The sequence below is a fragment of the Acartia tonsa genome, chromosome 10 (assembly GCF_053477335.1).
Source record: "Acartia tonsa isolate MP-2025a chromosome 10, ASM5347733v1, whole genome shotgun sequence".
Taxonomy (NCBI): domain Eukaryota; kingdom Metazoa; phylum Arthropoda; class Copepoda; order Calanoida; family Acartiidae; genus Acartia; species Acartia tonsa.
The window spans coordinates 46931790-46955989 of NC_137269.1; the positions used below are offsets into that span (position 1 = coordinate 46931790).

Genomic DNA, 24200 nt, shown 5'->3' on the forward strand with positions numbered 1-24200 from the left:
TTATAGAAAAGCTTCGCTTTTAAAACTATGAGAAAAGATATAAATATATGATATTAGAATGTGGATGAAATGTTAAGATGTTGAACTAATTTGATATAGCTCTAATTAGCTACCAACAACATCAAAGGCTAAAACTCAGGAATAAATGAAGCGTGATTATAATAGTTATTTATCATATTATAAACAGCTTTTCGCGTATATAAAATGTACATTTTTAAGATTAAAACCAGTTTTTTTAGCCCAGAGAAGCCAAAGACAAGGCCCAACACAACTGGTTTTGATATTACAACTATCCATTTTTATATTCGTAGAAAACTGGATATAATACGATACGTTAATGATTGTTCAGTGTGGCTGCAGAACCGGTTCATATCCACCGGATAATAACCGGTTTCGATATAATAGCTTCTCTACTATAATGATAAATCAACTTCCAAATAATCTGCTAGTGCCTTTGATTTTATTTGTCTTTAGGTCAAATATTTAAAATCATATGTTTGTGATTTTCTTAGTTTCCCTTTCGTATTGACAGAAGCTAAATTTAATCACATCAACTTTTAATGGATATAACAGCCCCGCCCATTTATATTATTTGTCTTGAGATTTATCCCACCCCCCCCCCCCAAATATAAACACATTTTATTATCAAGCAGGAGTTCGAGGGAAAAAATTCATATTTTGCAGGGATCTAAAGGGATAAGACAATTGCCCATAAATTGATGTACATCCCCAATGATGTTACACAAAATCATCCCCTCTGTAGATAACAGTAAGTGGTTGAAGCCTAAAGAAATAACGAATCAAGATTCAATGAAAGTCCCCAAAGTTGTTAAGCCGACGAATAATAAAACGTTGTTAAAAACTTTGGGGACTAATGTAATAAACAGCACAATGCCCCGTCCCTCCCTTCATAGTATGTAAATATAAGTTATGTTCTTCTGGGTCCTCGAATCCTAGGGGCCAACAAAAATTTTTCATTTTACATTCTGCGTAAAATTGTCTATAATTAGATGCAATAAAAAAATTATTAAATGTCTTAGGCTAATATTTGCTAAATACATGCACCCCTGCCCTTTAAAATGCAATCCCCTAGATGTCAGGAGCGAAGCCGCTTGTTTCTTGTAAAATAATAATTCTCTTTTAATAACAAGGAATATTTTGTTTTTATAAACATAGGTTTCGTGAATTTTAGCAGTATAGATTCAATTATAATTAGACTTAATAATAGCATTTGTCATTTTTTTCACTATTAAATTAACTTTATTGAAACTTTTTATAGAAATAAATAAATATTATTGCTTTATTATTCTGATTTAGAGCTTTACTACTAATAAGTTTACTAATATTAAAATAATTGATATTATGTAAGATGTCAATATATTTTTTTAGTAATAAGACATGATTGAAAAATAATAAGCAATTTTCTTCTTGTGATTGGTAAATAAATACGAGACCATACAGGGATCTAAAGGTATAAGACAATGGCTGATAAATTGAAGTAAATCCCCTATGATGATACACAAAATTAACCCAACTGTAATTTACAATTTGTGGTGACACATTAAGACTCTCAATTTAATGAACCAACCAATTAAAATTCATTAAAAGTCCGCAAAGCTGTTAAGCCAACGAATAAAAAACGCGATAATAAAACTTTGGGGACCAGTGTATTAAACAGCCCAATGTCCCCTTCTTCCCTAAAGTCATTAGCATGCATATAGGTATGTGGAATGTTAACAAAAATACGTAACTTCATAAGCATAAAATAGTATGTAAATGTTTAAAAAGCTAAATTTACAATTATTTTTATTTATAGGCAATGAAAGTTTTTTTTTTAAATGACGTAATTACATAAGAGACTACATTAGACATTAACCCCCTCCAATGATAAAATTTTACCCCCATAAAATGAGCTTTTAGTAAAAACCGTTGATATGTGGGTCCTGATATAAAAAAAACGTAGATATATGTTTATCCCGTGCTTTTTAAAAAATGCATATGAACATCTGCTCTATAACTCACTTTGTCCGTTTGTTTATCTTTGATTTTTTGTGCTTCGATATGTTTATTTGTTTATAATATTTATAGCATATTTGTTTATACATACTGCTATTCCTGACCTCAGGTCATATTTCAATTATGTTCCCAATCAAGTAAGTATGTTAATACACAGGGACGTCCTTAGGGGGCGTTTAAAGTGGTGTACCCTCCCCACCCCCTACTAATTTTGAGTTACTGTAGCACCCTCACCCTGCATGTACACTACGGGGAAAAAAATTTGAGAGGGGTAAAAATAATTTCAGCTCGCTTCACGTGAAATTTTACGCCCCTTCCCTCTTCTTACAAAGGTGGTAAAAAACGTGAACTACCCCCTTATCCAGATTCCCCCTCTCTCCCTACCAAAAAAAATTAAAAACATGGACGCCCTTGTTAATACATACATTTATTTATCAATCTAGTTAGTTATCTTGTTTGTTGCACAACTACATTGTAACAAAGGCATATCTGTTAGACCAAATGCCCATTTGAAAACTTAAGTTAGTCTCTATAGAGCAGTGTCCCCAGACTTTTATAATAACGTTTTTATATCTTATTCGTTGGCTTAGCAACTTTGAGGACTTTATTGAATTTTGATTGGCTAATTCATTAAGTTGGGTGTTCAAACGTTTCAACAACTAATTTTAATCTACAGAAAGAGTAATTTTGTATATCAATTCAACTTAATTCGTATTATTACCATGATGAATTGCATATTTGTTTTATTAAAGAGGTAGGATGTGTGTTTGTTTGTCTGTATACTAATATACCTGGATATTATTTAAAGAACTTAAAAACACATAATTATTTTTTTAAATGACTATATTTCATTTAGACGGCAGTGTCTGTTACAATATGGTACATTATATAATATCAAACATTTTGGAAAAATATACTTTAATGAGCTTCAAAAACATTCTTTTTTTCTCAATTAATTAGTAATAATTGGCAAGAAAAGTTAAGTCATTCATAAAAAAATTATCAATATAATCAAATTTAAAAAGAGAAAAGATAGAGAATGTTTTATGACAAAAATACAATTTTTACATACAAATGATTCCGGAATTGAGTGGAGTTAAGTTGCACTGGCTAGCTTCATCAAAATTATCTTTTTTTGCTGTATGTTACATTCAAAAATAATTCTTTAGATGGAATAAATCAAACATGTAAAAAAATGAGAATTTGTGAGAGAGAAAAATGCCTTCATTAATCGTACGACACGAAATGTCGTATTTACATTCTGATATTTTGATTTTTACGCGGGAAAATTAAGCAGCAGCAGCAGCAATGGCGGCAGGCTCAGCGTGAAGATACTCATAGTTGGCAGCATAGGGTAGGTAGGCATAGTTGACACTGGGGGTCAGAACGTTGTACTTGGCAGCCTCAACTACGGCGGCATCATCAACCTCAGCACCTAGATAGGGATGCATTTACAATAACTAATTATTTCAATAACAAATAGTTAGATTTATCGAAGAAATTCTCCATTTAGTTGTACTATGAAGCTGTTATAGCTTTTAGAATGTTTTTTTCTATTTTTTTCTATTTTGAATACAGAACCCTGTGATGCAAGGGCCCATGACACAATTTATATGGATATTGTCATAGAAAGTTATGGTAGAGATTATTAAATAGGTAGATAGATAATGATTTAGAGTGATACTAATCAATAGTTCTTACCTTCAACATGATGTACAGGCAGGTTAGTGGCGGCAACTCTGAATCCCATGGCATCAGAAATATAGTTGACAGTCTGGAGGAGACCATTAGCATCAACATAGCTGTAGCTACCGCGGGTAACTCCATCAGCTGACTTCACTTCGCTCTAAATTACAGAAAAGTCATATTTTTAAAATTTGTTTGGGAAGTAAAGTTCATTTTTTAATTCATCATTCTTTTTATTTATCTTCTTTTCCTTTTTTACTTTTGTGTTTTGGACGTAATCGAATAGGTAGTAAACATGCAGGGATCTAAAGGGATAAGACAATGGCGATAAATTGATATACATTCTCAATAATAAAACACAAAATTCCCTCTCCTGTAAATTACAATCAGTGGTTGAAAGGTACGGACACTCAACTTAACAAATGAAACAACCAATCAAAATTCAATAAAAGCCCCCAAAGATATTCAGCAAACATTGGGGACAAGTGTAATAAACAGTCTAATGTACTTTCCCTCCCTGGAAAACATGACTATGTACTTATATACCTTGGCTTGATCAGGACTGTTGTAACCATAAGAGTAAGCACCAAATTCATCCTGAGCATGGAATTGAGAGCTCACGGTTGCGGCAGGAGCAGCAACAATTGGTACAGCAGATGCAGTGTGGGCGACAGGTTCAACAGCTGGGGCGGCAGCAACAGCTACAGGAGCAACTTCAGCGGTGACAGGGGAAGCGGCAGCGGCAGCGACAGCTACGGGAGCAGCGTTGTGATAGCCGTAGTTGACAGCATAGGGCAGGTAGGAGTAGGCAACCTGAGGATACATAGCAGGGGCAGCGGCAACCTTAACAGCTGGGGCAGCAGCGGCAACGGCGACAGCGGGCTCAGCAGCAACAGCTGTGGCAGCATCAACATTGTGGACAGGAAGGTTGGTGGCGCCAACACGGAAACCAAGAGCATCGGCAATGTAGTTAACAGTCTGCACAATACCGTCACTGTCCACATAGCTGTAGGAGCCGCGGACAACACCATCAGCAGTCTTGATCTCCTGCTTGCCAGAGTTACCATCAGCGTATCCGAAGCTGTACTGACCGATGTCATCCTGGCTGTGATATTGATAGCCGGTGGCCTCAGGGGCAACAATTACTGGGTCGGCAGAAGCAACAGCCACTGGAGCGACAGATGCAACGGCAATGGGAGAGGAGTGGATGCCAGCATGGACAGCAGGGGCAACAGCAGCATAAACAGGGGTGCCAGCAGAGTACACGTTGGCAGCTCCATAGTATTGTGCAACAGCTTCAGCAGCCTCGGCAGTTTCAGGATATGAAGGAGCAGCAGCTACAATAGCAGGGGCAGCAGCGACTACAGCAGGGGCAGCAGCATAAACATTAGCAGCACCATAGTAGCCTTCAGCAGCAGCATTGACGACAGCAGGAGCCTGGATAGCTGGAACAGGAACAGGAGCTGCAGCAACATAAGTGGCAGCATCGGCAGCATGTATAGCATTGGCTTCAGCAACAGCATGGGCATGTTGAACTTTAGCAGCAGCAACTTCAGGAGTATCAGCAGGGACAGCGGCAGCAAAAACAGGCAGATTGGTGCCTGCAACACGGAAACCAGCATCATCAGCAATGTATTGAACAGTCTGGATAAGGCCGTCAGAGTCGACATACTGGTAAGCTCCGGACACAGCACCATCAGCAGTCTTGGTCTCTTGTCTCACAGAGTTCAGGTCATTGTAACCAAAAGCGTATTGTCCGGCCTCGTCTTGAGCGTGATACTGGCTGCCAGTTACGACAGGAGCAGCAGCGTGAACAATAGGGGCAGCGGCGTGGACTATGGGGGCAGCAGCGGCGTGCACAACGGGAGCAGCAGCGGCGTGCACAACAGGAACAGCATCGTGGACAACGGGGGCGGCAGCAGTGTGGACAACAGCAGCTGGAGCAGCATAAGCGACATTAGCAGTAGCAGCATGGACAGTGTGGGCTACAGGGGCTGCCACAGCTGGGGTAGCATACTGATAACCATAGTTGGTAGCATAGGGTAGGTAGGAGTAAGGTACTGATGCAACCATAGCATGGTCATAGGCCACAGGAGCAGCAGCAACGGTAGCTACAGGAGCAGCCACAGCTTCAACAACAGGGGCAGCAGCTACAGCGGCTACTGGAGCAGCAACCTCACCTTGAATATCAAGATCAATTAAGTTAAAGCTTTATTCATTTGCTACAGTAACTAATGAGGGCTTAAAAACAATAGAAAATAAGCAAAGATACATTGATTGATAGATGGATAAATAGAATTTATGATAGAGAAGAGATTTGTAGATTTCTAGTGTTGATGGGCTAGCTTAAAGGTATATTTGTATAAAAGTTAGTCAGCTTTAAAAGAAAATCAATATTTGATAGATATAGAAAGAAAATAGTTGGATAAATAAATAGATAGATACCTTCAACATGATGGACAGGTAGGTTAGTAGCAGCTACTCTGAAGCCAAGAGCATCAGAAATGTAATTGGTTGTCTGTTTGTCACATTAACCATCAAATTATTTTAGATTTAGTAATTTTTGAATTTTAGTTGCGTTTTTTGTCTGTTTGTCGGCGAATAATTTTTTGCCAACTTGATGGAAAATAAAATGAGGAAAAGGTGTTTTCCCATAAATTGTCTGTTGAGAACTTAACACCCCCCCCCCCCCTCAGTTAGTTTTAAAATTGATTCTAAATACGAGAATGGGCGGGTAGTTGTTTTCTCCCATACCTAACACATATGAAGCCCACATATACAGTGTTCTAACCCTGCGGGGCAACCTAAATTGACAAGATAATTTCCTGAATGACGCCATTAGCATCAATGTAGCTGTAAGATCCACGTACTACACCATCAGCGCTCTTTACCTACAATAGAAATATTATTATAGAGTTGCTACCCTTTAGTAGGACTCAAAGGGAGGGGGAAGTCGACTCTCACCTATCAATTTTAGTTTTATAAACAAATATACATTTTATTTTATTGGTAAGTGGGTATTTTTTCTCAAGGCGATTTCTCATGGTGGGTTTGAGTTACCTTCTCCCAAAGAAGTTATAATACTTTTCTGAACATATAGGAAGCTTTACTGTGAATAAATCGAACCTTCGGTACAGACAGTCAGACTTTATTGGCAAAATTTCAATAAATTTTTATATAGCATGCACTCTTTTTTTCATCTTAAAATTTTAGCAGCGAAGCTACATTATAATTCACTATGTCTGTCCATCCGTCAGTCCGTCAGTGTCTACGCTAAAGGTGGAAATGAGATTATCCTGGCCGCTATTAAAGCTAGACCTAAGATTTTTCTTGACAATATTCCCAGCATTTTGAAGTATTCATGGCTGTCCGACTGCTTTTAAGCCGCTTTTAGATGAAGCCTGCAAGAAATACACAGGCTTCAAAATTGGGGTATTGGGTCTACTAGTGACAGTCTTTCAGTAGTTAGATCGCTGCATTTCTTGCAGGCTTCCTTTAACTTGTTGTATTCTATAATTTACCTCAGTCTTCTGTTGGTCTCCACTGGCAAATCCATAGTTGTAGCCACCAAAATCGTCCTAGAATGAAAAAAAATAATTATTAGACTAATTATGCTTTAAATAACTCAAGGATTTAAAGGTAAGGAATAGAAGATAAATTAATATACCACCAAGGTATAGATTCAAATTGTTGGTTAACTAAGTTCTACATTGCGTGTTTGTATCAACAATGGTTTAATACAAGTCCCCTAAGTTTTACAGTCAACCCATACCAAATTAAAGGGTGTATAAACACCCCACTACATCCCTTTAAACCTCATCAAAACAATAGATTACTGAAAATTTAAGATTGATGTTATATTTTCATTATAATTGGATTTTACACCAGATTATCATTTACTTTAATAAAGTGAAACTCGTAGCTGGCTAAAATAACGATTTCCCCAATTACCCTATCCCCTCCTCCTAGATTAACAAACTTGGACAAAAAAATGATGTCCAAGTTAGCAAGCTAAATCGACGACAATTTTTCCCTGTCATAATATCCACGCTGTATATTCTGTATCAATGAAGCAGCTTATAGTGCCTAATAAAAATTGACGTCATTGACATCGACCAATAACAGGCCATTATACATGTAACATTGGTCAATATAAATTAATACTGGCCTATCATTGGTCATTTGTATTGTATGGCATCATTTTTAGGCACTATAAGATGCTTCTGTATACATTATTGTCAATAATGAAGAATGTATTTGTTCTTGTTTCTTGGAATTTGTACAAAATACCATAGTTTGGATATAAATTCAAAATTTAAGATTACTAGTCAGTAAAGATGCATTTGATTTGGTTTTCACACATTGGTGGCTATAGACAATTAGACAGGTAGCTAATTCGATTTCTTAAATAATCTTAACTATTATAGAAAACCAACCTTTTTCTGAGCACTAATTTTATCCAGAGATCTAAAGTAACAAGACAATAACTTATAAATTTACATCCCTTATGATGAAACACAAAATTATCCTTTCTGTACATTAAAATTAGCGGTTGAAACATTTAGACACTGAACTTAATGAATCAACTAATTAAAATTCAATGAAAGTCCCCAAAGTTGTACAGCCAACATATAAGAAAACGTATTTTAAAACTTTGGGGACTAGTGTAATAAATAGTCCATTATAAATACACTAGCGGCTTCGCCCCTAGCCTCTAGAGGCTTCGCTATATGAAGTAATGGGAAGTCAACCCTCCTAAATAGAAATATTTTAAAAAGTTATTCTTTGTTTAATTACTCTGTGGTAAAATTTAACCCATGTTGTGCGTTGTATGCAAAAAAAATTCAATTTGTAAAAATTAAACCCAGGTTGTTTGCCGTATACACAAAAATTTAAATTCGTAAAAATTAAATCCAGGTTGTTTGCATACAAAAAATTATTAATTTTTTTAGGGGGGGGGGGGGCTTCGCCCCTTAGTGGAGTGGGGTTACTGGTTTTTGTTTACAAAAATTAAAATTTTGGAAGTTGGTATTTTTTTTATTTTTTTTTTTTTGGGGGGGGGGGGGTTGGGGGTGTTCCACCCCCCAAGAAAATAGCTTAAAACCATCACAGGACCAGTAGGTATATTCCCTGAAGAGTAGAGCTCAATTGTTTCAGCAGTTGCTGAGATCTTAAGCTTCAGACGGACAGACAGACATCAAGCTACTTTGTATTATAGATGTCATTCTTGAGGTCGCGGTTAATATTCTAAATTTAATTGTTCTCTGTTGATAAAAAATGGCTACTAAGAAATTGTGCCATGTGGATTCATCTTTCTAAGGAAATGTAAAGTTATACTTCAAGAATAAAGAGATAAATAACTGAATTAATAGAAGATTATTTAATTGTGTTAACAACGGCTAAGCCCCTAATAAGGGCTTATAGGAGAAAACTAACAAAGGAAGGAATTGAAATTGGAAAAGTAGCTAAATTCTTCTAAATAAATTCGAGGTGGGGGGGGGGGGGTGGGTTAATAGCATCTTAATTAGTCTCGGGAAAGTAGAGATAGCCCTCCTAACCTTCCCTCAAAAAAATGAAAAAATCTTTCCGAGACCTCTAAGAATCTTTACAGTTAACGAGAGCCAAATCGGTTCAGCGGTTAGCGAGGTCTAGCGGTTAAAACAACACAGCTGTTCACTGATAGATACTTTAACTATAACCTTTATTTGTTTGGATGTTCTTCTTATGCAAAAAGTCTCATTAACCAATAGTAATATATTTTTTTTTCATTGTCTAAAATTAATGCTTATTTTGAATTGATGCATTTACTTTTCCTCCCGTCCTCACAAAATCATATTCATAGAACACATTTGAACAAAATATCATATTATGCACAAAAAATCATCGAACAAAAGTTGCAACTATCAAATATAATATATTGTAATTTTATTTTGATAAAAAAAAATGTTATTTTTGACCATTTAAAAACTGCAGAGGCAAGCAGAATTGAGGAGGAGGGAAGTAAATCTACCCCCGTGGTAAACTAGAGAGTTGATAACCCCCCCCCCCCTTACAATCATCTGAAACAAAATTCTGAGAGATAATAAAAAAGGGATTTTTTAAAAAGACATTTGTAATAGACCAATCCTATTTAAAGAGTAGCTGTGCTTACAAAAACCAAGTATAAACCAAACCTGAGCATGATATTGAGAGCTGGGAGCAGGGATGTAGTGAGAATAATCGCTGGCATAGGCATCTGCGCTTGCATCAGCCACGGGGTCAGCAACAGGAACAGCCAGGCAGCTGGGGGCTGCCAGTGCTAACAGCACAGCCTGAAATAATAAAAAAAATTATTGTAAAAATTCCAACAATTGTTTTAGGTTTAAGATTCTTAAAACAAAATTAAAAGGTTTTTTTAGGTATTTCATAAACATTTTTTATATGTGTATGATTTATATACTTTATATTAATATATGCTATATAATTTCTGTACAAAATCGATCTGTAAACATTTAAATTTAATAATATTTAATGGTTATTTTATTGATTAAAATTTATTTTTATCCAAATCTAATAATGGTTGGTTATAATAATGATAGAAATTGATCTTTGATATTACGTAATACCTTTTTTTAGTATCGAAGCTACTCAATTATTTACAACTAGCGGCTACGCCACTAGAGGCCTCAAGTGGCCTTTAAATGTTTTTTTTTATTTTAAATATCTAATTTGAGAAATAACTTGTCTATGTTATCAATTGTTAAATTCATGCGTCTACGCAGCGCGACTAAGCTAGCGAGACTACGCTAGCGACACTATGCAGCGGAAATATTTCATTTTTTTTCGATTTTATAGTGATTTCTCTGGTGGTGGTACCCTCCCCCAAAATAGTTAAAAACCTTCCCGGGACATATGACAATCTACCCTGTTAAGGAGAACCCAATCGGTTCAGCGGTTAGTGAGATCCTTCGGTACAGACACACAGATACACAGACACACAGACATCCTGTTACTTTAGTATAAGGATGTCTGTAAATGTATCGGTCTGTTATTCAGTCTGTCAGTAAGGCTATGCAGGGAATGTGATTTTCTCAGCGGCTAATAGAGATAAATTGCTAAATTCTTTGTAAAGATAACCCTTACCAAAGTAAACGTCATACTTGCTCCGTCAGTCTATCAGTCATGCATTTATATATTATAAAGATAAGTGATTTCATCTGCTTAAAACTCAATTCGTTTATTTGTTCATCCATAATTTTTTACTTTACTTCTTATAGATAGATGTTGTCGTCCTTGTTATAAATTATATTTGATTTTTATATTTTTGCTTGTCGAATCAAGTTTTCTCTGAAATTTTCCAAAAGAAAATTTTTAGAGGTTCTAAAGAATATTAAATTTTAAAATTATGTTAATCATTTGTTTTTGTACAATTGTGTACCTAATGAAATATATTTAGGTATATATTAATTAAAGAACAATTAAAAATTCTTTTTGACACTATAGTGCAAAGTAGTAAGGTTTTTTCGTCGATGGCTAAAGGGAAGTGTTATAAATTATCTTTAAAGTACAGGACTTACGACTTAACGATATTTTATTGACTACAAAGTTATAATAATTTTTTTAAAATGAATTTTAACTATGAAACTTTTCCGATAATTGGCTATTTTAAAAAAATGATATTTTGAAAGACTCTCAGTGCTAGAATGCCAATCTAAGCCAATTTCATGGTGTGTGAAGTCTAAAAACTATATCAAGCAACAAAATTTACAGGATTAAATGTATAAAGGTTTTTATTTTTATGGCAAGTAGAAAAAAAATGGAAGCTCATTCTTATAAATTGGCTTTTGCTTCCAAGCTTTTTATTCCACCCCCCCCCCCCTTCCTCCCCCATAAATTCTAAAAAACAAGGAAATAAATAATTTATCCCGGGAGTAAAAAATTTAATTTAACAATAAAATTTCTAATGAATGCCAAATCCTTCCCATCCCTGGAAGCCAACAAGATCATCTTTTACGTCTTGTGGTTTGGGAGGAAAATAATGCAACTTCCTAACCCAACTTCCCTCCCTCCCCCCCTCTTAATTCCGTATAGCTCTTATCCGCATTGCTTTAAAAAATCATGACTAAAACTTCAGGAATTTAACGAAAAAAAAAAGTTGTTTTTTTCCTCTCCTTCAGTCAGAATTATCATGATTAATTGTTCAAGAGCATGCTAAAACTGTTGTCAATAAAGAAGCCAATATGAAATAAATTTTTTTAAGTCAAACTGATTATATATGTAGAAATGCATAAAATATTTGTTGTCAATGCAAAAAATTAATATTAATTTTACTTGTTGAAAAATTAGAAGAATAAATTTTGTTTTATATTCTACAGGAATAGCTAATCCTGATTTATTTGTTTATGAATTTATAACCATTTTAATTATCCGTATATTCTTGACGAAAATCACGTTTGAAGATATATGTTTGTTGCCGAAAATAAAGCAAGAACAGGTGAATGTCATTGCATTTGAAAACAAGTACAATTTGATGCATGAGAGCAACGAAAACAAAAGTTACGCCCCTAGAGGCCTCTGAAGGTACTTGAGTGTACAGAAGGGGAAGACCACTTAATTTTAGTTTGTAAAAGAAAAAGTAAAACAAACTTTTTTGAGGGTCATTTTTTTCTTAGGTTGATTTCTCTTGTGAGGGTGGTAGAAGACTCCCCCTAAATATCTATAAAACTTCCCTAGATTTATGAGAATCTTTACTGTAAAAGAGAAACATGTTAGTTCAGCGATTAACGAGATCGTTCGCTACACACATACACACATTGTCATTCTGTTACTTTTAAATAACAAATAGAAAATATTTTGTAAATTATTTAAAAAACGACTTGATATAACTTCTTCCATTATTCTTATAATATGTTTCTCGTATTCATTCGAATCCGGTGGATAAGAACCGGTTCTCATCAATTCGAAAAAAAAACTATGTCTAGCATCATATTATATCCAGCTTTCTACGAATGTACAATCATAAGATTAAAACCAGCACCTCGGGGCTAAAAAAACTGGTTTTAATCCAATAATTGTACACTCTATATCCGCGGAAAATTGTTTATAATACGATGCGAGAAATAACTATTATTAGACTGACGAACATACCCAACAAAATGATTATAGAGTAGCTTTTAATAATTGTAGAAGAAAAATGTGGGAAAACAATAGAAAACGAATGAGGAGGGAGGAAGACGGGAGTATTGTCTTTAATTCTAAAGTTAGGAAACGTCCATCAAAGTAAGATTAATGAAGCCTATCAGTTGTAGGTATTGAAACTACTCTATAAATGGCCTTCAATCTTCAGTAACTTGGCAATATAGAATTCTTGTTGACGTATATCCTCTCCCTATATTTTTTTTTTTGGGGGGGGGGGGTGCTCCCCCCCCCCCCCATTTCAAAAACAATTAAGAAAAATGTTTTTTTTTTGAGAGGGGGGAATTTTTTCTAGGGGCGATTTCTCTTGGAAGGGTGGTGGTACCCTCCCCCAAAATAGTTATAAACCTTCCTGGGGCCTATGAGAACCTACCCTGTTCAGGAGAACCCGATCGGTTCGGCGGTTCCGGAGATCCTGCTTTATAAACACACAGACAAACAGGATCCTGTTACTTCAGTATAAGGATTACTGCATTACTATTTATACTTATTTTTTCTTTTAGTATGTCGTGTTCTACTTATAGACAAATTTGTCCTTGTTAAATTATGAATCAATTTATTTGTCATTAACTATTGTTTTCAATGATTTTAAAAACGCCCAAAAAAAAATATTGATTTTTCAGACCAATAATTACAAAAAAATGTACGCGTTTTTTAGCTGTTCTCAAAAATAGAATGCTAAAATTTGGGTAAAGATTTCTGTGACCACTGACCATCTACTATACAACTTCTTATAGCTGACTATTAATTATGCTGTATTTGAGATGGATATTATGTTAGGAAAATATGCATATTCTCAGTTGCTATTAAAGATAGATGTTTCGAATTTCATGTACAGATTTCCAGAAACAATAAGCATCTACTATTTACCTTTCATTTCCTTCTATCTACTTGAATGTTCCTATTAATTTTATATTTTTGAGTTGCACTACTTATAAACAATTTTATCATTGTCTGCATTTTCAACTTAATGAACATGAACATCCTTGTTATTGTTTGCAAAAAATAAGAATGACCATGCAAACTGTTAAATGCCAAATTCGCAAAGGCTGTGCAGACATAACTTTTATTCATAAAAAAAGATAAAAAAAAAATAGGTTGATCTATAGAAAGTAAGAAAGAAAGGTAATTTACTTTTAATTTGGGAGGGACGGGAAATGGGGCTGTAAATTAATCTTGTACTCAAAGTGGTACACATGGTCTCTCAAAATTGAACACAGTAATAGTGTCTGACTGATTATGACGTAACAAAAAAAAAATAGCCAATGAGAGGCCACTATAAATTTTACCTTTGGTCAATAACGGCCTCTCATTGGCTAATTTTTTTTGTTACGTCATAGTTAGTCAGACACTATCACTGTGTTCCTCAAAATTGCGCACTTTTATTAAATCTTGATTGATTGGTTTAAACTAACAGTGTCTAAACTTTTGATCCAATCATTTTAATTTACAAACGAATATCTTTGTATGATATCCATTTCTTCAAGACATTTAATCAATTAAAGATTAAAATGTAGATAAGAATAGAAGGAATATTCAACAGACAAGATGGATATATAAAAAAAGTAAATGTTCATTATATGTATTAGTTTTATCAGTAAAGAATTAATAAAACTTTATAACAAAGATCATTATTTTTCTTTTTTTAGATCTTTTTATTCCTGATGATGTGAATCTCAGCTCAATGTAATTTAATTAGAATGTAAAATGTAAGGTACAGTTAAATTAACATATAGACAAGACATATAAACATATACCATGTCAATCTAATCAACGTTCTTAATGTGGTTTAAATCAATATAGATTTAGAATACAATATCTATCTCTAAGATAGAGGAAAATGTTTAATTTCTTACTGATTTTCTTTAAAAAATAATGGCTAATTGCGAACTAAATGTCTTTAAAATTATAAAATTAAGAACAGCTTTTTAAAAGTATATTTAATTGGGCTAAGCTTTTCAGAGCATATTTTGTATGTTATAGAAAATCAAACAAGCAGATAACATTAATATTATAGTAGCTAATACAATTAAAAATTTTAATAATATAAAATAGTTATTTATCGCATAGTAATATAAACAGCTTTCCGCGGATATAAAAATGTACAATTATAAGATTAAGACTAGTTTTGTTAGCCCCGAGATGCCAAAGGCAAGGGCAAGGGGATTTAATAGTATAATTGTACATTTTTTATAATCGCAGAAAACTGGATATAATACGATATAATACACAATTTTTCAATGGGCTTAAAACCTGTTCTAATCCACCGGATATTAATCGGTTTCGAAGCAATATTAAAAAATCTTTTCCAAGCATCAGTTGTTTATCTGATTGAGAGGTATGTAATTTAGATTATTAGGTTTAGAAGAAAAATTAAATTGATTGGCAATAATTTGTATTGAAACACACCCTTTTTTTGTACACTGCACTGTAAAAAATATATGAATTTTTATATTTGAAACTTTCGTTATTTTTTTAGATTTAAAGTTCAAAGTATCAAACTGTTAATTATTTTCCAAAATTTTGTTTGCAGCATTAAAATCTGTTACTCAAATCTCAAAAAAAAACTCAATTTAAACGAAATAAAAAATATACAGAAATTAATTTTTAACAGTGTACAAAAGACTCATTGAGAATCTAACTAAATCATCAATAATCAAAACCTAAACTTCAATGATAAAAAGACATCGTATTGATTACAGCATTAGAAATACACATTACTTGTAATATAGCTATTCAGTAATACACTTTGTCTGTCAGTCTATGCATATGGAACATCGAATTTGCATTTTTACATTTGTTCATTTTGTAATCAAAAGAATGTCATACAACATAATCTATTTAATAATGAATTACATACTGAAAATTATGTATAATATCGTATTACAGACAATTTTCCAGAAATATTAAAATAGAAATCATGAAATAAATACGAGTTTTATTAGCACGGGCATGTGACCCCTTGGGGTTAACAAAACTGGCTTTAATCCTATAATTTTTCATAATTTCCGTGGAAAGCTGTTTATATTACGATAAGATAAATAACTTTTCTAATATAAATTTGTTCTGCATATGGATATATGTTTCCTTGTAAATTACAATGATTAAGAGCAAGAACTGAATTCAGAGATGATTTGGCCCAAATATGATTGGGCTATGTGTACTAGGAATAAAGTAATAAGTAAAAAGGTTAAATGTTTAAGATATGTTTTTTTAATAGATTATAATGTAGACAAAGCTCCTTAATAGTCACATTATAATCGAACTGTCAGTTTAATGGATCTTCTAAAAACGCTTTTTGTGCATTTATTTGTCTAACTCTAATAGTTATTTATCGTATCATATTATAGACAGCTTTTCGCTAATATAAAAATGTAGAAATAAAACCTTTTATTGTTAGCCCCGAGGGGACAAAAAACTTGTGTTTTTATTATCTTTATTTTAAAAATTGTGGAAAATTGCTATACATGATTTTTCAGTATGGCTGACAACTGATTCTAATCCATTGATATTATTCGGTTTCGAAGCCACACTAGAAAATAATTTATGCAATATTTTTATGTTTTTTTAAAAGCATTGACAAGAAAATTTTAAGATGTAAAAAAATCAACTCTTTCATGACCTAGTTTAGATTTGTATGAATAAATAGACTGAGAATACATAAATTGAATAGTAATAATGTTATAATACACTAGAAGGATATTATCATATATTTTGTAAGCAGATCATTCATGCTCCCCTCCACAATTACCATTTAACCATATTTGTAAATAAATCTCAGTTATTCTGAGTGTTTTCTTTCTAATTTTTTATGTTCATTTATATTGTTAATTGTTTTTGAAATAATTTTTTGTTAACTTTATTTCTGATGGGGAATTCTGTGATGTGTTTGTTGAGCTTCGCTTTTATGGGTGTTGGAAGAATATAAATTGGAGGAAGATAGTTGGCTGTACTAGCAAAATAAGATATTTCGCCACCAGGAATATACATTATACAATACATGTATAGATAGTCAAAAAGATCAATCAATATTCTTACTTATCAACATAAAACTATAACATTTTCAAAAACTTTCCAAAAATAAAGTGAAAAAATACTGTTGATTTGAAAGACCAATGATTTCTCACATGTATCTATCCTTGTAGCATTAAATTTTACCATTCATGCGATTCTGAAAAGATTTTTAAAGGTAGAACAAGTTGATTTAAAGGGATTTAAACCAATTACATGCATAGAACGAAGAGAATCCAAATAGATTTAAAACCAAATATAAAACAGATTTTTTTTCGTGAAGATTGCTCTAGTCGTTGATCATGCATTGCACGTCAGTCTTTCTGTAATGCTATAGTGGGCCTTTAACGTTTTTTTCCCCGCCGTTTTCTTCTTTAAAATATATATCATTTTTAAAACCAAGCCCTTCGCTTCTTATTGAAGTTGTCATACTTGTTATCCTTGTTTATATTTTTCCTCAAAGACATGTCTAAACAGTTTTGTATTCAGCTAACTCAGGGATCTAAAGGGATAAGACAATTGCCGATAGATTAATATACATCCCCAATGATGATAAACAAAATTACCCCACCTGAAGATTACAATTATTGATTGAAACTTTTGGACACTCAAGTTAATGAACAGACGAATCAAAAATCAACAAAAGTCCCCAACCCACAGCCAACGAATAAAAAAAACGTTATTATAAAACTTTGAGGGCTAGAGTAATATACAGCCTAATGTCCCCTCCCTCCCTTCAACTAACTAAATACATTTGTATTCAAAGGATGAATCTAAAGTTTTTTTTTGAAAGGTAACACATAACAAGAATGACACAATCCAACAAAATAGATCATATCATAATAATTAAAATACAAGTTAGCTATATCATATATCTTTTCATAGTTAAAAAATTTTTAGACAGTTTTTTTTATTTTAGGTTTACTTATAGAACATCTCTTTCTGGCTTTTCTTTGAAATGTCTTTGGAAATTTTTATGTATATATTTTTTTAATAAAAGAAAGAGTAGATTTGCAACTAAAAAAAAATTTCTTTTGACCTATTCAGAAAGTGTACAAAAAGTTTTATAGAGAAGATTACAGAAGAATAAACATTTTTAAATGCAAAATAATATAAAAGTAGAATAAAATCTACGATACAATTGTTCAAAATTACACAATGAAAAAACTTTTATAATTTTAAAAACAAGGATTTAGTATTAAATAAGTATTAAATACCTAATAAGTTTTTTTTGTGAAAACTAAAGTTTTTTTGTCATTTAATAAATAGTCTAAATTTATTACACGAGAATGATATTAAATAATACACCATAAAAAAAAATGAAAATGGAAAAAAGCTAGAACAAATTTTGTTATATTAAATTTTAATAAAAGACAAGGATGACAACATCCATAAAAGCGAAGCTCTGAAACGGTAAGACAAACACACATTAATACTTGAATAATCAGAATACAAATGTATAAAAGTAGAAACAAAATTGTAAGTAAATTTGTTGAAAAACTACGTAAATACAGGATATTGTTTAAGGAAATAATTATATTTTAAGGACTTTATTATAGAGATGCTTCGCTAATAACATTGTACTTTGTTGTCCTAGGAATCAATATTCCAAAAAACAAATCAATCGGATAATTTTATCACATAATTATTTGTTGTTAAAAAGTTAAAAAATCAACATGTTTAAAATTGACGGATCATGGAAAGAAAACAAAGTCATTCCTAATTAGGACAGAAGTCACTGGAAATTGGTCTAAGGAAGGCTACTTATGTCCTTCATCTAACAAAATCTAACTTAAGGGAGGTGACTTATGTGCTTTGTCTGACAAATTCTTACATTAGGAAGGCTGCTTATGTCCTTCAAGTTGCAAAACTTAGCTTTTCTGTCCTTCACATAGCAAAACCTCACAAAACATAGCATTTCTGTCATTCACATAGCAAATTCTTGCAAAACATAGCATTTATGTCCTTCACATAGCAAATTCTTGCAAAAAATAGCAAATTCTTGGAAAACTTAGCATTTCTGTCCTTAACATAGCATTTTGGTCCTTCACATAGCAAAATCTCATAAAACATAGGGTTTTCTGACCTTTTTCTACCAGGAGATCAGAACTAAATCAGAACACACATAACAAGAGTTTTTACATAATATCATTTAACTCTGCATAAATTATGATAATTCATTATTATTACCCCTCCCCCCCCCTATTTAAAATTTACCCCTGCATAAATTATGATAATTTATGCTGAGTTAAATGTACTGTTTGAACTTCTATCTAACGTCAGAGTGGACAAACGCAAGAGTCCCAAACGCAAGAGTCCCAAACGTCAGAGTGGACAAACGTCAGAGTGGGACAAACGTCGGAGTGGACAAACGTCAGAGTGGACATTGCTTAAGTAAAACATCAGAGTCTATGCTATTTTAATTATATGACAAAAAATCTTCTAATTTTTTGCAAAAAATCTTTCAAATATTTTATAAAAATCTTCCAATTTTGAATGACATCTTATTCGTGTTTTGTCTTTGGTAACAATCAGACGTGAGAGATTTTGTTGTGAGCCGATAGCCATGCAGCCGCCGTACCCTGCCAGGTACTCCCAGGCAAAGCAGGGAGGAAAACACCTCCATGATGCGGATAACTTTCAATACAGGAAACGTGGTGCTACGAAAAACCGAACATTCTACAAATGTGTACTGCATAAAACACATAACTGCAACGCAGCTGCTTCTGTTGATAATAAAACAGATAAGCTTGTGCAACTCAATGGATACCACTCTCATGACAGCGACCTTGCTAAAAAAGAAGTTGACAAAATCGTAAAAGAAGCCATCCAAACTGCGGCAACAACATTGGAAACTCCTAAAAATGTTTTAGGTAGGCAAATTACTTTGTAAATATCAAATTGTTTTGAAGGAAATTCTTATAATTAATAGTTAAATGATCATAATCGTACATAATCGTATAAAGCTTTTCTATAAATAGGGTCTGTCTGTCCACCAGTCCGTCAATCTGTCTGTTAATGTTTGTACTAACGTTTCATGACTTTGGCGTTATAAATAATATCATCCTTGTTCATTTTTTTTTAAAGCTATATATATTTTTTTCAGGAAACTTGAGCATGAACATTCTTAATAATTTTGGTATGGATGGAATTATGATGATGAAAAAAAGTGCCAACATTAAGAAGAATATAATTCGAGCGAGACGTGAGAATCTTGCGATACCAAAGGTAATCATAGTTTAACTGTAAACAAAGCAAAATATATCCCCAAGTACATAGCACTGTGTCCTATAAAATTCAATTGTGTGCACTCAAGCGTGAAAGGAGAATTACACAATTTAGGATTTCTTTATTGAATTTTACTTAATAGTCCTAACCATAGTATAAGTATTGACATCAAACCTGTTATGAGCGTGCTCAAATGTGTTTATATCTAACCTAATATACATTAGAAATATGGTTTAAAAGCCTAGATTATTTGTGTATCCTTTTCTTGGCCTAACCTAACTTCTAAAAATAATATTCTATAAAAAGCTTGATTAATATTTTTGTTTTCTAGGAAGCTAAAGATTGGTCTACAATGACTGTACCTGAGATTCTCAAGGAGACAGTGGCTGGAGATAAATTTCTTCAATTAGAAGAGTCTATTGTTGACAAGTATGGAACTGAGAAAAAGATTTTAATCTTTTGTAGCCCAAACCAACTGGAGATGTTAAACAGGGCAGAGTCTTGGATTGGCGATGGAACTTTTGAGGTTGTACGGAAATCTCTTTTCTATCAACTTTTTATTATAACAGCAAAAATGCCAAGTGGGGTGTATTTACCAGCTCTGTTTGCTTTCCTTCCAAACAAGGAGCTGGCAAGTTATGCCAGAGTCTTTTCCTTCCTGATGTCTAAGGGAGTAGCAGCTCCATCCAGCGGATTCCATTGCGATTTTGAGATAAATATCAGAAAAGCCATTAAGATCAGTTACCCAGGAGTTCCAGTGTATGGATGTGACACTCATTTCAAACGTGCACTTAGGGCTCACTGCGTCAATGAGCTTGGTCTTGGCTCTCTGTATCAAAATTGTAAGGAGTTTCAGATACTAATCCGGTACATATGGGCTCTTTCTCTGGTGCCAATAGATGATATTCATAAGGTAAAGTTATACAGTATTGAATTTATAAACAAAGTAATTTAGGTGTAAACAATTAATTTCAATATATTGACCTCAATTTATTTGAACAAAAGAAAAAAAACAAAAATTTTAATACCACCCTACCCCTCCCCCCCCCCCAACCTCCTGACAAAACTATGACTCTGGCTGCAGCACCCTAGCCTGCCTAGCCGCAGCGCTCGGCCCCCTAGCCTGCCTAGCCGCGGGAGCTCGGCCCCCTAGCCTATAACCTAACCTAACCTAATCATAAAGAAAATGACTCTGGCTGCAGCACTCAGCACCCTGGCCTACCTAGCCGCAGCGCTCGGCCCCCTAGCCTGCCTAGCCGCGGGCGCTCGGCCCCCTAGCCTATAACCTAACCTAACCTAATCATAAAGAAAATGACTCTGGCTGCAGCACTCAGCACCCTGGCCTACCTAGCCGCAGCGCTCGGCCCCCTAGCCTGCCTAGCCGCGGGCGCTCGGCCCCCTAGCCTATAACCTAACCTAACCTAATTATAAAGAAAATATTGTGCTTGTCCAGAGTCATTGTTATGTTTGGGGGGGGGGGGGCGCAAAACAATGTTAGGCATAACCAATAAGATAGTTTTAAATTTACATTTAATTTTTTTTCTCAAATTTATATTTATTTAGATTTGTGATACTGTTGTAGAGAAGAAGATTAAAGAACTTGAACAAGCTTGGCCAGAAGAAAAAGACGAAGTTGATGAATTTATTGAGTACTTTGACAAGAATTTCGTTGGAGCCATAAATGGGAGGACCGGAATAAGAAACCAACCAAGATTCCCACATACTTTATGGAACAAGCATGATGCTGTCATCAATGATGAGTTTCTTACTACAAATTCTGCTGAAGGATATAACTATGGTTTATCATCAGCATTGCCTGCAAATTCAGGTACTTGGACTGTAGTAGCTCGTTTGCAAGCAGAAGAAGCAACAGCCAATTTAAAGCTCAGGGACGCGCTACTAGGACCTCAAAATAACGAGACAACCAAAAGCAGTGCAAGAAACACCTACACAAATATGCGAAGGAAGGAGCTGGCAAGCATAGTAGAGAAATATGACGAGGATGTCAGCCCTGTCATATTTATGCAAACAATTGTGGGATACTACAACCATGACGTTATTAATGAGTAATATTCCACTGCACAAAAATTATGTTTGTTAAAAATTTGGGTATGCCAATATTTAAACTTTATAATATATATGTGATATATTTGAAAGGGTGTAAAATTTTCGTTCTAACACAGTTGTTAAATAAATATGAAAAAAAGTAAAAATATAAATGTTTTTTTTTATATGGTAATGATTATAAAATCGAGACTCATACGTTTTACTTATAAAATGTCCACTCTGACGTTTGTCCCAAAAATCCTGCGTTTGTCCACTCTGACGTTTGTCCCACTCTGACGTTTGGGACTCTTGCGTTTGTCCACTCTGATGTTTTTCCACTCTGACGTTTGGGACTCTTACGTTTGTCGTGGGACCGCATAATTGATAATCTTAATGTATTATGTAAAAACTCTTGTTATGTGTGTTCTGATTTAGTTCTGATCTCCTGGTAGAAAAAGGTCAGAAAAACCTATGTTTTGTGAGATTTTGCTATGTGAAGGACCAAAATGCTATGTTAAGGACAGAAATGCTAAGTTTTCCAAGAATTTGCTATGTTTTGCAAGAATTTGCTATGTGAAGGACAGAAATGCTATGTTTTGCAAGAATTTGCTATGTGAAGGACATAAATGCTATGTTTTGCAAGAATTTGCTATGTTTTGCAAGAATTTGCTATGTTTTGCAAGAATTTGCTATGTGAAGGACATAAATGCTATGTTTTGCAAGAATTTGCTATATTTTGCAAGAATTTGCTATGTGAAGGACATAAATGCTATGTTTTGCAAGAATTTGCTATGTTTTGCAAGAATTTGCTATGTGAAGGACATAAATGCTATGTTTTGCAAGAATTTGCTATGTGAAGGACATAAATGCTATGTTTTGCAAGAATTTGCTATGTTTTGCAAGAATTTGCTATGTGAAGGACAGAAATGCTATGTTTTGCAAGAATTTGCTATGTTTTGCAAGAATTTGCTATGTTTTGCAAGAATTTGCTATGTGAAGGACATAAATGCTATGCTTTGCAAGAATTTGCTATGTTTTGCAAGAATTTGCTATGTTTTGCAAGAATTTGCTATGTGAAGGACATAAATGCTATGTTTTGCAAGAATTTGCTATGTTTTGCAAGAATTTGCTATGTGAAGGACATAAATGCTATGTTTTGCAAGAATTTGCTATGTTTTGCAAGAATTTGCTATGTGAAGGACATAAATGCTATGTTTTGCAAGAATTTGCTATGTGAAAGACATAAATGCTATGTTTTGCAAGAATTTGCTATGATTTGCAAGAATTTGCTATGATTTGCAAGAATTTGCTATGTTTTGCAAGAATTTGCTATGTGAAGGTCAAAAATGCTATGTTTTGCAAAAATTTGCTATGTGAAGGACAGATAAACTATTTTATGCAAGATTTTGCTATGTGAAGGACCAAAAAGCTAGGTTTTGTGTGGTGAAGGGAGGCTACTTATGTCCTTCATCTTGCAAAATCTTTGTTAAGGGAGACAAGTTATGCCCTTCATCTAACAAATTCTCACATAAGGGAAGCTACTTTTGTCCTTCCTAGGAAGGTGACTTCTGTCCTAATTAAGGAATGACTTTGTTTTCTTTCCATGATCCAAATTGACGTACGGACATTCTGGTAACTGTTATAGAGTTAATTCGCTTTCTAAGTCGTACCTAACTGTTATAGGAATCAGAATACAAAGTTTGAAATCGATAGGACAATTCTAACCTGTTTAAATTAACCAAAAGAGCTAACTGTAACGGACGGACGGACCTACCCGTATTATAGAAAAGCTTCGCTTTTAAAACACAGTAAACTAAAAGTTTGTACTATTCAATTCATTGAGTATAATGAATAAATTTTACTAGGGTGTTTTTTTGGATTAAAAACTTTGGGTACTTCTTATAAATCTTGATTAATTGGTTCAAAATAATAGTGTTCAAATTAGAACAAATATAGATATTAAGATATATAAGTTTTCCGGAATTTTAAAGTTAGGGGGAGATTTGAAATCTTCATCAAATTTTGAGGATTTTTTATAA

At 33.6% G+C, this 24200-nt stretch overlaps 2 protein-coding genes across 2 annotated transcripts in view; one reads left to right on the plus strand and one right to left on the minus strand.

The window, feature by feature from the left end:
* Window positions 1-2841: 2841 nt before the first annotated feature.
* LOC145330193 (uncharacterized) overlaps window positions 2842-24200 on the minus strand; it is a 66523-nt gene continuing 45164 nt past the window's right edge. The window contains exons 2-8 of the mRNA XM_080174792.1: window positions 9876-10013; window positions 7224-7280; window positions 6528-6593; window positions 6148-6220; window positions 4249-5882; window positions 3718-3862; window positions 2842-3451 (exon numbers count right to left, since the gene is read on the minus strand). Of these exons, the coding sequence (XP_080030918.1) occupies window positions 3306-3451; window positions 3718-3862; window positions 4249-5882; window positions 6148-6220; window positions 6528-6593; window positions 7224-7280; window positions 9876-10013 (2259 nt within the window). The 3' untranslated portion in view covers window positions 2842-3305. The remainder of the gene's footprint in view (window positions 3452-3717; window positions 3863-4248; window positions 5883-6147; window positions 6221-6527; window positions 6594-7223; window positions 7281-9875; window positions 10014-24200) is intronic.
* On the plus strand, window positions 19322-22328 carry LOC145330183 (uncharacterized). The gene is made up of 4 exons (XM_080174782.1): window positions 19322-19760; window positions 19994-20115; window positions 20447-21028; window positions 21679-22328. Exons 1-4 carry the CDS (start codon window positions 19454-19456, stop codon window positions 22183-22185), a joined length of 1518 nt encoding a protein of 505 aa, XP_080030908.1. The 5' UTR covers window positions 19322-19453; the 3' UTR covers window positions 22186-22328.

Excerpts from the sequence above, each read along its gene's own strand:
- LOC145330183 (XM_080174782.1), top strand. The coding sequence starts at position 19,454 with ATGCAGCCGCCGTACCCTGCCAGGTACTCCCAGGCAAAGCAGGGAGGA. Across the intron at positions 20,116-20,446 it reads AGAATCTTGCGATACCAAAG|GAAGCTAAAGATTGGTCTAC; the intron begins GTAATCATAGTT and ends TTTGTTTTCTAG. Across the intron at positions 21,029-21,678 it reads CAATAGATGATATTCATAAG|ATTTGTGATACTGTTGTAGA; the intron begins GTAAAGTTATAC and ends ATATTTATTTAG.